Source organism: Drosophila arizonae, chromosome 2 (genome assembly GCF_054131065.1).
Source record: "Drosophila arizonae isolate 15081-1271.41 chromosome 2, UAZ_ARI_1.0, whole genome shotgun sequence".
In the NCBI taxonomy this organism is placed as follows: Eukaryota; Metazoa; Arthropoda; class Insecta; order Diptera; family Drosophilidae; genus Drosophila; species Drosophila arizonae.
The window spans coordinates 22,801,809-22,816,881 of NC_142922.1; the positions used below are offsets into that span (position 1 = coordinate 22,801,809).

The window sequence follows — 15,073 nt, forward strand, 5'->3', positions numbered from 1 at the left end:
TGTTATATCGATTTGTCGTCATATCTAAATTAAGTGTTGAGAAGGACTGTGGTCATAGCTATATATGAAATTGTTGTAAAGCAATTAATTAGTGATTTAGAAAATCAACTATAGATAGATTGCATTACACCAATTTTTTGGTTGACTATCAAAGATTTAGATCTTACAATTTAGTATGTGGCGGTCGACCGATAATGGACAGGGATGCAAGGTGTTTTTGTGCGGTCGATGTTTAATTTAGGCAGGTTCACATTTGGCCGGCTACTGTAATATATCGGCCGTCTACACAAGAAAATAATAATTAACTCTAAAATAAGTGTAGGAAATAGGAAAGTAAATTTAAACAATTAATATAAATTAGGCAATACGCCAGAAATTAACACAAATACAAACATCAACAATTGCAAAAATTGGCCATCACCAACAGGGACGCCATTTTGGCTATCGGCCGGCTGATTTGTAAAGCTTAGGAGAGCCAGCCAGCAAAATTTGCAAAAAAGTACATAAATAGTTTTAACATTTTGTGCAGCAATTATGAAATTCTAACAGTCAAGCCTTAAGCAAGTCTGAGTGCAAATATCGTGGCAAATTAGTGCGACAGTGTAAATTAATGCGTATATTAAGGAAAACGCACAGTGTTTTTAGGGCGGATGCACAAAATGGTGAGTTGTGCAAAAGCAAAACGATTTCGTGACTACATTTGTGTGCGTGTGTGTAGATACGCGAATATAAGTGTGTGTGTTAGATGTGAAAAATGTAGGAAAACGTCCTGCAATTCGGATTGAAACAGGCAAATATAATATCAGATTTCCGTAAAACATAAAAAAATGAGCAATCAACGCCCCGTCATTATGATAAGACATATTTGAACGGGCTCGACATTTGTTCGTGGTGTGCTGCACTTGTGCGGGTCTATGCCCTCCCCCAGCCCCAGTTTGCCAATCTGTGCTGCATTGCCATTGTGGAAATTTGCATGTATGAATGTATATTTATGTATGTACATACATATATATATATGTACATATGTATGCAGTGTTGACAACGATAATTCGTCGCTCAAATGCTAAGTTTGCATGTCAGTTGTCAAATTATTCAAATAAAAGTTTTGAACTTCGAAAAAGGAAGAAGAAGCAGAACTAGGAGCAGGCGAGAAAGAAAAAAAATTGGAGGCGAGATCCGTCGCCTTTGGTAGTAAAATAAGTGGTTGCTCTTCAAGTATTTGTTCTTATGGCCCCGGCACTTGTGCCGGATGGGGGTTTCGTGCACCCGTTCCACGGACACCCAACGTCCAAGGCAGTGATGTAATTTTTGAGAAAAGCAAAAATCTTCTTTGTTTGGCTAAAAAAAAAAAAAAAAAAAAAAAACAAATAAATAAATATAAGCAGGAAAAGAACAACGTAAAACGGCAACAACAACATTAAATTAAATTCACACTGTCGCCGTGATGAGTGTGTGTGTGGTATGTAAGTGTGTACGGGAGAGTGTTTGTTGTGCGTGTGTATATGTGAGAGTGAGTGCTCATATGCTCGCACATATTTGGCCAGTGTTCGGCTCCCCATGCCGCCGTTCGCCTGGCCCACGTCTATTAAATAATATTGATTTTTCATATTCCAACTCACTCTCAACACACGCTCATGCCACAACTGCGCTCGCTCTTTTCGTTCGTTGCGTGCGCCTGTGTGTGTAAGTGTGTGTTTGCATGTGTATGTGTTTATATAGGTGCAAGTGTGTTTTTTGGTCTCCTTTGTGCGCTCGTATTCATTTTGCTATTTCTTCTTTTTCTCTTACTTCGTTGCAGTTTATAGATTTTCGCAATTGTGTCCGTTGAGCAGAAATATGTAAACTAAATGCAGCGCGCCGCAAACAGCAGCAGTGCATGCAAAAATAATAATAACAACAACAATAGGAATAACACCAACAATAATAATAACAACAACAGTGAGAACAATTTCTTATTGGGACAATAATAAGAAGAAGAAGATCAAACTGAAGGCAAGAAGAAACTTATCTAAAAAGGTTTACATACGTCGTCAAACCAAAAAAAAAATAAAAAATAAAAACAGGAGGAGGCAACACAGACGCCGACGCTGACGCTGACGCCGACGCCGACCAACAGTGCCTATGTACATTGGTTACAAACATTGTTCATTCATTTGATTACTTACCCCCAAACCAAACCCATAAACAATAATAAGGAGTAACGGTGTTAACAGAAGTGTGCCCGTCTCTGTCTCTCCGGAACCAGGACTGCCATAGTCATAGTCAATAGTCAAAGCCAAAGCCGCCCAGCGTAGACTTCTGTAGAATTACGATACGATACACACACAGTACACACCTACACCAGCTCCAACACACACACACATACAGACCGATTGACACACACTTAAGCTCTCACTCACACCTGATAAGCAGCCAACATAATAGAACGAACGACGACGGCGTTTAGCATTTGTGACGTTGGTGCAGCCACAGGGCGCAGAAATGACATTCGATACGCGCCGGCAGGGCACAGGAACTGGCCAAGCCACGACCAACAACAGCAGCAGCACCACCTCCACAACCAACACCAACACCACTACCACCACCAACAGCACCACCGCCACCACGGGCGTAACGAGCACAGCTCAAGACGCTGGCTCTGTTACGGGCACAGGCACTGGAACGGGAACGGGCACAACATCGAACATGTCCAGCACGGGTGGCGATGCCAACAATAGCAATACGAGCAGTCAGGATGCGAACCAACTGACGGATGCACCAACAGCAGCAGCAGCAGCAGGTGTTAACGCTGCGGAGAGCGCCGCCTCAGCAATGTGAGTATTTATTAATTTTCGCCATTTGTTATGTGTGGCAATATAATTTTAACTGCGTAGTTAACGCGGCTAAAATATTCGCATTTCGTATGCAAAGAAGAAACAGTTTTTCCCAAGTGGAACATTTATTTTTGCATACCTTCTTCCCGGTGTTGAGAGTAAAAGTATTTTGCAATAATTACGGAATTAAAATTTAATTTAAAATTTAAAAGAAAAAGTAAATGCTATATTTGCATTTAGTCTTAGATTAACGTCTACTTAGCCATATAGTGGTCTCCAAAATAATTTTAGTTCAGCCATGTCATTGATTTGACTATTAGTCAATGAATATTGACCAGGTGTTCAGCTGTTCAGCTGCCCTTTGCTACCTATTTGTCTCGCTAGAGCAAAGCTATTCAAATCACGAGTTTCGAGGCGTATTTTGTGTGTGCGTGCCTGTTTTAGCTATGTTTATATATGTGTGCGTCGGCCGAGATGGGCAATCTAAATAATAAACACGAAAGGCGACGATAATAACAAAACAAAGAACAATTATCGCTTATCTACTTACGGGGCCAGGCAATGACTCACGCGTTTACCTCCCCCTCCCCAATAATGGACGCCGCAAATAGAATCAAAATCGGAATTAAAGTTAATTCTTATATTTTGTATTATGTGTGTAGGTCGCCGGAAAAGCTGATAGCGTCATTTCCAACTGCCAAGCTGCGATCCCTGACACAAAAGATTTCCAATCCGCGATGGGTGGTGCCCGTGCTGCCCGAACAGGAGCTGGAAGTCCTTTTAAATGCCGCAATCGAACTGGCCCAGGCTGGTAAGCAATCAATCAATCCGCGTCTAACTGTGCATTCACATCATGATTCTCATTTTTTCTTGTTCTTCAGGTGTGGATCATGACTGTGAGCCGTGCGTTGAGTTTTATCGCAATGGCTTGACCACATCCTTTGCTAAGATCCTAACCGACGAGGCGGTCAATTCGTGGAAATATAACATACATCACTGCATTTTGGTGTCGTGTGGCAAGCTGTTGCATTTAATTGCGATACACATGCAGCGCGATAACCCCTATCTCTTGGATTTGCTGGCCATTGTTTTCGATCCGGAAAATAAGTTCAACACGTTCAATGCGGCACGCCAGCCGGAATGCTTTGCGGCACCCGACTGCATTTGGGGAGTGCTGGACAGTAATAAGATGTATGCGAAACCACCGCCAGAGCCGAAGAACCCTCGTGGCTGGCTAGTCGATCTCATAAATCGCTTTGGGCAGTTGGGCGGATTCGATAATCTGCTCGAGCGATTCAACAGCGGCCTGGAATTGCTAAAACGCAATCAGAACTCAAAGGGGACAGTAAAGAGCATCGCGTCTAATGAGAGCATGGGCGCGGACGGAGCCGGACAGGACAATCGACTGACGCTGTCGTTGATACACAGCCTGCTGCGACCATTCGGCCAATGCTACGAGCTGCTGACGCCGGCAACCATTGCCAAGTACTTTATGCCCACTTGGAATGTGGTGCTGGATCTGCTTGATAGTTTCACTGATGATGAGCTGAAGCGCGAAGTGAAGCCGGAGGGACGAAATGACTATATTAATGGCATTGTGAAGTCGGCGCGGTCCCTGGCCAGCCGATTGACGGGCCAAGAGGAGCTGATCCGTGATCTTGAGATGTTTCGCCTTAAAATGATATTGCGCCTGCTGCAGGTGTCCAGCTTTAATGGCAAGATGAATGCCCTGAATGAGATCAATAAGGTACTCTCCTCGGTGGCATATTACTCGCATCGTTCTCAGCCGCTACCTCATTGTTTGCCCGAGGACGAGATGGATTGGCTGACGGCAGAGCGCATGGCTCAATGGATCAAGTCGTCCGATGTGCTCGGCATTGTGCTCAAGGACTCGCTGCATCAGCCTCAGTATGTGGAAAAGCTGGAGAAGATCATACGCTTTCTAATTAAAGAGCAGGCATTGACGCTTGATGACCTGGACGCCGTGTGGCGAGCACAGGCTGGCAAGCACGAAGCTATTGTTAAGAACATGCATGATTTGCTGGCCAAGCTAGCTTGGGACTTTACGCCCGAGCAACTGGACCATCTGTTCGAAGCGTTCCAGGTGAGTGCAACGTGGCACAGGAGTATAATCTATATCCTTATGTTCTATTGATCTCTTTCAGGCCAGTATGACGACCGCCAATAAGCGTCAACGGGAGCGTTTGCTGGAGCTAATCAGGCGTTTGGCCGAAGACGATAAGAACGGCGTGATGGCACAGAAAGTGCTGAAGCTCTTCTGGACACTGGCACATAGTCAAGAGGTGCCGCCTGAGGTGCTTGATCAGGCATTGGGTGCGCACGTTAAGATACTGGATTACAGCTGCTCCCAGGAGCGAGATGCTCAGAAGACCATTTGGCTAGATAAGTGTGTGGGCGAACTGAAGTCTGGTGATTCGTGGGTGTTGCCCGCTTTGCGTCTCATTCGGGACATATGTTGCTTATACGACACCACGCCCAATCATGCGCCACGCACTCAAACGGGTACCAATCGGCTGCAGGTGATAGAGCGTTTGCAGAACGATTATTCGCTTGTTATCCTGGTCACGAACAGTTTGACTGCGTATATGGAAAAGGTGCGCGCTATGGTTAATGAGAACCCCAGTCTGGATCCAGCCACCATTATGGTAGACGGACGATTTCCCCATCATGCTCAGATTGCAGAGCGTCTGGAGTTTCTGAAGTTCTTGCTGAAGGATGGCCAGCTTTGGCTTTGTGCTGATCAGGTGTGTATTTTCATTCCTTTCCATATCGATTGCTTATTGGCTTATATAGAAATCATTGCTATTTCCGCCACAGGCAAAGCAAATCTGGCATTGTCTGGCTGTGAACGCCGTTTTTCCGTCTGATCGCGAGGAATGTTTCCGCTGGTTCGGTAAACTAATGGGCGAAGAACCAGATCTTGATCCTGGCATTAACAAGGACTTTTTTGAGAATAATATACTCCAATTGGATCCGCAACTGCTGACGGAAAGTGGCATTAAGTGCTTTGAGCGCTTCTTTAAAGCTGTCAATTCTAAGGAGGACAAACTGAAAGCCATACATCGAGGCTACATACTCGACAATGAGGATCTCATTGGCAAGGATTATCTTTGGCGCGTGATAACCACCGGGGGCGAAGAGATTGCCAACAAGGCCATTGATCTACTAAAGGAGGTTTCGACAGCTCTGGGACCACGGCTGCAGGAACACATCACCCAGTTCCACGAGATGTTCATTGGCGAGTGCTGTTCGCGTTTGCGCACGCACTACAGCAACATTCTCATACTGGGCAAGACGATGCTGGAGGATGCTGATAATCAGGACTCCAACAATGATAATTCGAAGGACACTAAAATGCGATTCATCGAGGCGGAGAAGATGTGCCGCATCATCAAGGTGCTGCAAGAGTATATTAAAGAATGCGATCGCTCCTTCAGCGGCGATCGGATCCATCTGCCCCTCAGTCGCGTCACGCGCGGCAAGAATACTAGTCTCTACATTCGTTTCCAAACGCCTGGACGACCCATTGATGACATTGAGATCATTACGCATAGCAACGAGACAATGGCGGCATTCAAACGGAACCTGCTGAAGCGCATTAAAGGCAACTCCACATCCAATACCAACATAAAAGTGGACCTCTTCTATACGAACGGCGAGCCAATCGAAGTCTCGGATGAGATCAATCCACTGTACCAGTATACCATTCGCGACAAAATGATATTGACGGCTAAGCTAACGCCGGTGGGCATTGGCCTGGCCAGCAGTCCTGACTCCTCCAGCGATTCAAGCACCGGTTCACCACCAAGGCCTTGTCCGGATATGCAGCGCGTCGAATCCGAGAGCACGCTGCCCGGCGTGATTATATCCCAGCACTATCAGTACACTGAGTTCTTTTTAAAGCTCTATCAATTGGGCAGCGACTTGGAGCACGGCCGGCTGCGTGATAGCGCCAAGGTGCTGTTGCATCTGTTGCCCTGTGATCGTCATACAATGCGCATGCTGCAGCTCATGTGCCGTGTCCCAAAGTCGCCCGCCGGCGATGGCCCCAAAGAGGAGGATGCCCTGTCCAGTAGTGGACAAGCACCTAGCGATACGGTTCGTTGATACCTACCTACGAAAGCATTTTATAATATTAAATTTGATCCATTATTTTTCAGCTAAATGCCGAGGACTGCACACCAGAGCAGATGTTTCTGCATCCGGCACCAGCCCAGGTGCTATACAATCTGAGTGTTCTTCATGGACTATTGATACCCGCGCTAGATCCGCTGGGCGAGTCAGCGCTACAGGTGCAGTCCGCCTGGATGCATTCGGGGTGTGCTCATTTCGTGCTGGAGCTGCTCACCAAGAACAACTTTTTGCCCAGTGCCGATATGCACACAAAGCGAGCCTCCTTCCAGTGTGTGCTGCGTCTGGCCAAACTGTTTCTATACATAGTGGGTAGCGTACTCTCCCGCGTGGGCGATGAACCAATGATCTGTGACTATGACAATGGCGCTCGATCCCAGGTGGACATACTGAAGCAGAACTTTTCGACGATGCCCAACAATGCGCAAGGGACGCTGCGCGCTATTTCGGCGAAACTCGCAGAGATATTGGCCACTGAGATGCTGTCGGCAAGTCACGAAGGCGAACGTTGTCGTGCACTGTTTAGTTCTACGTTGCAATGGTCCTGTCCAGATATAACCACAATTAAGGCTGTGGTGCAGCTGGCCTGGGCTTCGTCGTGCGGTAATCTGCAAGCTCTAGGCAGCACCAACGATTTCGAGGATGATGCCATCATACCCGATGGCCAGGACTTTAGCATGTGCAAGGAAGCGCTCGAGGTATTAACGATCTCTTTTATACTCAATCCCAGCGCCAACGAGGCGTTGAGCAACGATGCCAATTGGCCCAAATTCATTACCTCAATTGTGCTGAAGAATCCTCTGCGTCATGTTCGCCAAGTGGCATCTGAGCAGCTGTTCCTGGCCTCTACCTACTGTGCCGGCGATCGTCGTCCGTTTGTCTACATGGTCAATCTGCTCGTGAGCGCACTGAAAACGTTGGTGCCCCAATACGAGGCCACCTGCGCGGAGTTCTTCTCGGTCCTATGTCGCACGCTCTCCTATGGCTGCATCTATAATTGGCCACTGCAGATTGGAGAGGGCCTGCTGGGCGATGAGATCAAGTGGCTACGCAAGATACGCGAAAACGTCAAGGTTTCTGGTGATACACAGGTGCACGAAGAGCTCCTCGAAGGACATCTGTGCCTGGCCAAAGAGCTAATGTTCTTTCTGATGCCCGACTCGAAGGCGCAGCTGAACGAGCTGATACACGAGCTCATCGACGACTTCTTGTTTACGGCATCGCGCGAGTATCTGCATTTACGCAAGCATGGCAGCCTGCGCTTGGACACGGTGCCACCACCAGTGTGCCGCAGTCCGCACACAATTGCTGCTGCTTGTGATCTTCTCATTGCTTTGTGCCAGCTCTGTGTTCCTAATATGAAGCTACTCACCAATACACTCATTGATTTCGTCTGCACGGGTAAGTCTGCTGAGCATGGAGTGGAAGCTAAGCTAACTTATCTAACTAATATTGTTTATTTTACTTCAGATACCGATCCACTGCGCGAATGGGACTATCTGCCGCCCGTTGGAGCTCGGCCAGTTAAAGGTTTCTGTGGCTTGAAGAACGCTGGTGCCACTTGCTATATGAACTCAGTGCTGCAACAGCTTTACATGGTGCCAGCTGTGCGCGTGGGCATCCTCAAGGCCCACGGCGCCGCTACCAATGACAACGAAGACTTTAGCGGTGATTCCGATCTGACTAGTGGCAGTGGCCTGGGCTCATCATTTTTTGGGCCTTCGGGAATACCCTCGATCTCGTCGTCATCCGTAACTGCTGCCATGGGTTCCGATGATAGCAGCGATGTGCGAAAGAACTACCATGTGATCATACTGAAGCATGTCCAGGCCATTTTCGCTCACCTGGGCCACAGTGCATTGCAGTTTTATGTGCCTCGCGGTCTTTGGACACACTTTAAGTGAGTAGAGAAATGTTTAAACGATATTGAATATATGGACTTACCAAACGATCCACGACAGATTGCAAGGCGAGCCGGTGAATCTTCGCGAGCAACAGGATGCTGTTGAGTTCTTCATGTCGCTGTTCGAGAGCCTCGATGAGGGACTGAAGGCACTCGGCTACACGCAGCTAATGAATGCAACATTGGGTGGCTCGTTTAGCGATCAGAAGATTTGCCAAGAGTGCCCACATCGCTACTCCAAAGAGGAACCATTTAGCGTATTTAGTGTTGATATTAGGAATCATAGCTCATTAACTGAATCTCTGGAGCAGTATGTCAAGGGAGAGCTGCTCGAGGGAGCTGATGCATACCATTGTGATAAATGTGATAAAAAAGTGAGTCAATCAACTTAACATTATTATTCCCACATAACATATACAATATATATATTTTTTAATTCTTTCAGGTAGTTACCATTAAGCGGCTATGTGTCAAGAAGCTGCCGCCCGTGTTAGCCATACAATTGAAGCGCTTTGAATACGACTACGAGCGCGTTTGCGCAATTAAGTTTAATGATTATTTTGAATTTCCGCGTATACTCGATATGGAGCCCTACACAGGTGAGATAATCGAAAACTTTCTAAAATGTGTATATATTTCAATAAGGTGCTTTTATTTCACACAGTTTCTGGCCTAGCTAAGCTAGAGGGCGAAGTTGTGGAAGTAGGTGATAATTGTCAAACAAGTGTTGAAACAACAAAGTACGAACTGACAGGCATTGTGGTGCACAGCGGGCAGGCATCCGGTGGCCATTACTTCAGCTACATAGTATCCAAGTAAGTTGCAACAAAATAATATCCGTAGCATCCTTAATTAAATCGCATTCCTGCAGAAATCCAGCAAACGGCAAGAGCCAGTGGTACAAGTTTGATGATGGAGAGGTAACTGAATGCAAAATGCACGAGGATGAGGAAATGAAAGTGCAATGCTTTGGCGGCGACTACTTGGGCGAGATCTACGATAACAATCTGAAACGCATGCAATATCGCCGTCAAAAGCGCTGGTGGAATGCCTACATGCTATTCTACACGCGCTGCGATCAGAATCCCACAAACTTTGAGCCGAGTGTGGAGCAGCTGTCGCTAACAGAGAGCCGCAATGGGGTGCTGCCACTGCCGAAGCCGATTGAGCGTAGTGTCAGGTGGGTCCACTTGCTAAATATTTTCACGAGCAATCATAACCAGTGCCGTTATTCCATTTCAGACATCAAAATATTCGTTTCCTGCATTCACGCAGCATTTTCTCGGTGGAGTTTTTTAATTTTATTAAAAAGCTAGTCAGCTGCAGTATTCCTTCGACGCGCAGCGATAAAATTGTAAGTGTCAGATCATCGAATTATTATTATTATTATTCTCTGTTTCAAATTCACAATTTCATCACATTTATTCAGACACCTGCTGCTGAGGAACTATCTCTGCTTGGCGTGCAGTTAGCATCACAATTTCTGTTCCACACTGGGTTTCGCACTAAGAAATCGCTGCGTGGCCCCATCATCGAATGGTGAGTGAAGGAGGCTGGATAACCATACTATACTATATATTCATGCAATCTCCTCTTTCAGGTATGATACCCTGTCACATCACATACGTTCCTCGTCATTGGTGCGCAAGTGGTTCGCAAATCATGCGCTCCTTTCGCCACCATCGCGCCTGGGCGAGTATATATTGATGGCGCCCTCGCCGGAGGTACGCACCGTGTTCGTTAAACTGGTTGTGTTCTTTTGCCACTTTGCTATCAACGATGAGCCGTTGGTTGGATATGAGGGAAGCAATCTCTGCGAGCAGGTTCTTATTAGTGTGCTACGTCTGCTCAAGTCCGAGGCTGCTGATTATGGCAAGCATTTACCGCACTACTTCAGTCTATTCAGCATGTATGTGGGTCTGGGCACGCGAGAAAAGCAACAGTTACTTAAGGTAATTACCATGCGCTCGGATTTCATTGAAATTCTTTGGCTTAGCGAGTGATTTGTTTTTCGTTTCTTTTAGCTAAATGTGCCCGTGCAGTTTATGCAGGTGGCCATGGACGATGGATCTGGACCGTCGATTAAGTATCAGTATCCGGAATTCAGCAAGCTGCATCAAGTTGTGTCCCATTTGGTGCGCTGCAGTGATGTTAGCGAAAAGTGTCAGAGCTCCAATCAAAATGCGCGACCTCTGCCCAATCCTTATAAGGATCCTAATATTTCCCAAGAGGATTTAACGCCACTGTCCAGCGAGTGTATGGACATTCTCTTCAATCGGACCGGGTAAACCAATTGGCTGCTGTTGAATTGCAATAGATCTTAATCGCGTTTTATTATAGCTATATCAAAAAGGTCATTGAGGATACGAATGTGGGTGAAGAGGGCTTAAAGCTGCTCCAGTATTGCAGCTGGGAAAATCCGCATTTCTCGCGTGCCGTACTCACTGAGCTGCTGTGGCAGTGTGGCTTCGCTTATTGCCATGATATGCGCCATCACACAGACTTGCTGCTGAACATTTTGTTGATCGAGGACTCTTGGCAGCACCATCGCATACACAATGCACTGAATGGCGTGGCCGAGGAACGTGAAGGGCTTCTAGAGACGATACAACGGGCTAAGACACACTATCAGAAGCGCGCCTATCAGATAATCAAATGCCTAACGCAGCTGTTCCACAAATCGCCAATTGCGCTCCAAATGTTAAACACTAATCCTACTATTACCCGCCATTGGACTATTGCTGTTGAATGGCTTCAGGATGAGCTGGAGCGCCAGCGCGGAATCGGCTGCCAGTATAACTCGTACTCATGGTCTCCGCCGGCACAGAGCAATGACAACACAACTGGCTATATGCTAGAGCGTTCACAATCGGCAAAGAACACCTGGTCTATGGCCTACGAACTGTGCCCGGAGGAGGTGAGCGAGAAAGCTACCACGGTGCCTATACGCAAATTGATCCACAAGAAGATTCAATACTAATTAAGACCCTTTGTTTTTATAGCAGGATCAGGAGGAGAACAACGAATCCGATTTGGAGTCGAATGATGACAACAAGCAGGAGCAACAGGCGTCACAAGCACAGCAACCGCCCGTCGCAGATGGAAATGTTGGTAATGAGCAACAGCAGCCTGACAACAAATCTGCAAACTATCCCCAATTAACAACAATCCCAACAATTGGCGGATGGCCCGGTCCCGCTCCGAGCTCAACACCGACAACAGCACTCGCACCAAACTCCTCGGCGGCCGTCGATGTTAATGGAATACCGCGTTTGTCGCGTCAATTGTTCAGCGCCTACACTTCAATGGGTGTGGGCTCCTCTGTTGCTCCGACTGTCGGTGGCGGTGGTGGCAGCGGGAGCGGCGCTAACAGTGAAACCGAGAGCAGCGCCCAAGAATCGAGCAACACTGACTCTACCATAAATGGCCTCACTAACAGTGTGGAGCATCTGAAAATGTCAATGGAAAAGGTAACTAAGTAACAGGACAGTGCGGCTCTTTGAGCTGCAACTGTTACTAAAGTAGTCCACCTGGTGCAGGTCTTCCACCTTGCCACACAAAATATATGTGTGTGTATATGTATATAAATATATATACTATAGCATACCAAGCTACACTACACTCCACAACATGGTAACTTTGTTCTAATTCTTTCTCTGTTTCAAATTATCCAATGTACCTTCTTTCGATATTTCGCTGTTTCGTTTTGTTGTCCTTTTCCCTTCTACCTTCTTGTCAAACTGTGTGCAGGCAAGCCGAAATCGTGTCAACCGAGGAGGTAAATTACCACCGGCAGCGGAGCTGCTAATGCCCCCACTGCAACAACTACAATTACAGCAGCAGCAACAACAACAGAAACAGCAACAACAACAGTCGCATCAACAAAAACATCAACTACAGCTACAACTACAACCAAAACAACAACAGCAACTGCAACAACAGCAGCAGCAACAACAGCAGCAGCAACAACAACAACAACAACGTGGTGATATTAGCAACAGTTCCACCAGCCGCTTAATTTGATTTGCGCCAAGTTAGTTAGAGTTGTTCATTTAATTCTCTGATCCGACCCACATGTGTGTTATTGTTATTGTTTAAACTTTTTGTTGTTCATCGAAAAAGCCAAAAGTACTTCATATCGAGCTTCTACTATAGACACGTCTGTCATTCCCATTGCGGCGTCACATGACTTTCTGGCTGTTTTCTTTTTCTTTACTTTTTAATCTGTTGCTTTCTTGACATAGGCACACACACACACGCACACCCACACACCCTGTATATACATGTTACTTCATCCATCCATTTTGCACACTTGGTTTATTTCTGCTTAATTGATGTGCTGACGCCCAAAGCATCCACAAAGTGTTCCAAGCGTCTCGTTTACATATTTATTTCCCCGCCAACTATTTCTTCTTTGCATTTATAATTAACATGCAATTGTTTATTTCACAGCAGTCGGCGCACAGGAGAGAGCGAAGAAGGCCATTGAAAAAAAAGAATGTATTTGGAAATGTGGAGGACTGCGAGGAACTAACAGCAACAGAGGCAACCACTACACCAACGCCCGCAACAGCAACAACAGCGTCTAGCGAAGTTGTAACCGCGGCAACAACAGTTGCAGATAGCACAACTGCAGCAACAACAGCAGCTACGGCCAGTGAGACAACACCACTAATACCAATAACAGACACAACGGCAACTGTATTAACCACACCGGCAGACACAACAACAACCACTACAACGACACCAACACCAACACCACCAACAACAACAACAACAACAACGGGAGCGGCTGAACTCAATACAATAATGGAGAAGAACTTAATTTAAAGTACATAGGAAACGAAACGAATAGTTTTTCATTAAAAATTATTAATCGCAACAATAATAATAACAACAATTAACACTAATAATAATAATAATAATAATAATTATAATAATAATAATAATACAATTATAAACAATACAATACTAAACAATTTGTGAGCATCCATCAATTGACATTGTGAATTGTTTGGGTGGTTTCACTGTGGGGCAGACCGTTGTAAAAAAAAGAGAAGAAAACTAAACAAAACAAAGTAAATCAGAAACAAAGAAAACATAGAAAACTAACAAACAGATACAACTAAAACGAGACTTAAACGCTAGTAGTTATTAACAAATGAAACATAGGCAAAAACAACAACAAGAATACGAAAAGCGATATTTAGCCGAAGTCAGATGCGAATGGAGTGCATGAATAGTAAACGTTAAGCAAGGGTATGTACCAACAAAGGTGTTTAAATAGTTATTGTACTTTACTTTACCTAAACAAATTGCATAAATGCGTACACATTAATACACTCACACATACATATATACCTAAAAACACTCACGCATACACACACACGCTATGATGGTTTAAGTTGCACGTTAATAGTACGAGAAAATTGTATTTATATATAGTATATATAAATGATGTATTACGCATTGAAAGCGAGCAATCTACAGATTAACTGAATCAAATAAAACCAACTAAAATGAAACAATTGCATACATACATACAAACATACATACATACTTAGGAAAGAAAAACAAAATATAATTAATTCGGCTGCGTAAATATTTCAATTAAGGCAAGCAAAACCAAATTGCATCTTCAGTACTCATCAAGCCACAAGTGTCGCGACAAGCGTTTCAAACCCAAATTCAATATTCAAACTGAAAATTGAATGCGAAATCAAAACGAAAGCAAATTACAGTATATAACGCCCGAGTTGATACACAAACGTGGACTAAGAGATAAAGGGGAAAATATTTAAAGAAAAAAAAAAAAAGAGTGCGTAAAGTAAACTTGATTATGTTTATACTAAGTATATATAAATATATTTTAATTATTTAGTGTTTTTGTATTAAGTGAAATTTGTTAAACATTTATTAAATTATTATGTTTTAAGTTGCAAAATAAACGCGAATGTAAGCAAACAATGCTTCAATTACTTTTCTCATACTCTTCTGTTGTTTCACGAGCCACACGCAGCAAAGCAAAGAACAAAGCAATAGATCAATGAAATATGAAACTGTTACTGTATTTTATAATTTACATATTTTACATATGTATGCCTGTGAAGAGTGTGTGCGATTAGCAAGAAAAACACACACACCTTATGCATAAATTAAACGAACAAAAAAGAAAACCTAACGAAAAAAAAGAAAAATAAATAAA

The 15,073-nt window shown here is 44.7% G+C and overlaps 1 protein-coding gene across 14 annotated transcripts; it reads left to right on the forward strand.

The window, feature by feature from the left end:
- Positions 1-161: 161 nt before the first annotated feature.
- Positions 162-14,835, forward strand: faf (ubiquitin carboxyl-terminal hydrolase-like faf). 14 transcript variants are annotated; one of them, XM_089476575.1, is made up of 20 exons: positions 162-662; positions 1,799-2,813; positions 3,476-3,624; positions 3,695-4,917; positions 4,979-5,578; positions 5,628-6,932; positions 6,995-8,366; positions 8,436-8,865; positions 8,927-9,242; positions 9,314-9,467; positions 9,533-9,683; positions 9,740-10,048; positions 10,111-10,222; positions 10,298-10,407; positions 10,469-10,820; positions 10,893-11,152; positions 11,209-11,806; positions 11,871-12,338; positions 12,619-12,901; positions 13,324-13,464. In XM_089476575.1, exons 2-19 carry the CDS (start codon positions 2,482-2,484, stop codon positions 12,889-12,891), a joined length of 8,514 nt encoding a protein of 2,837 aa, XP_089332701.1. In that variant the 5' UTR covers positions 162-662; positions 1,799-2,481; the 3' UTR covers positions 12,892-12,901; positions 13,324-13,464. The 14 variants fall into 14 exon arrangements, with proteins under 14 accessions (XP_089332701.1, XP_089332700.1, XP_089332702.1 ...); XM_089476574.1 differs by having other exon boundaries at positions 163-662; positions 13,321-13,462; XM_089476576.1 differs by having other exon boundaries at positions 166-662; positions 5,652-6,932; positions 13,321-13,462.
- Positions 14,836-15,073: the final 238 nt, after the last annotated feature.

Bases quoted from the DNA above. Each gene is read 5' to 3' on its own strand.
- faf (XM_018017480.2), top strand. From the start codon at position 2,482: ATGACATTCGATACGCGCCGGCAGGGCACAGGAACTGGCCAAGCCACG. The intron at 5,579-5,627 runs GTGTGTATTTTC...TGGCTTATATAG, and splicing joins TTTGGCTTTGTGCTGATCAG to AAATCATTGCTATTTCCGCC. The intron at 10,408-10,468 runs GTGAGTGAAGGA...CTCCTCTTTCAG, and splicing joins CGTGGCCCCATCATCGAATG to GTATGATACCCTGTCACATC.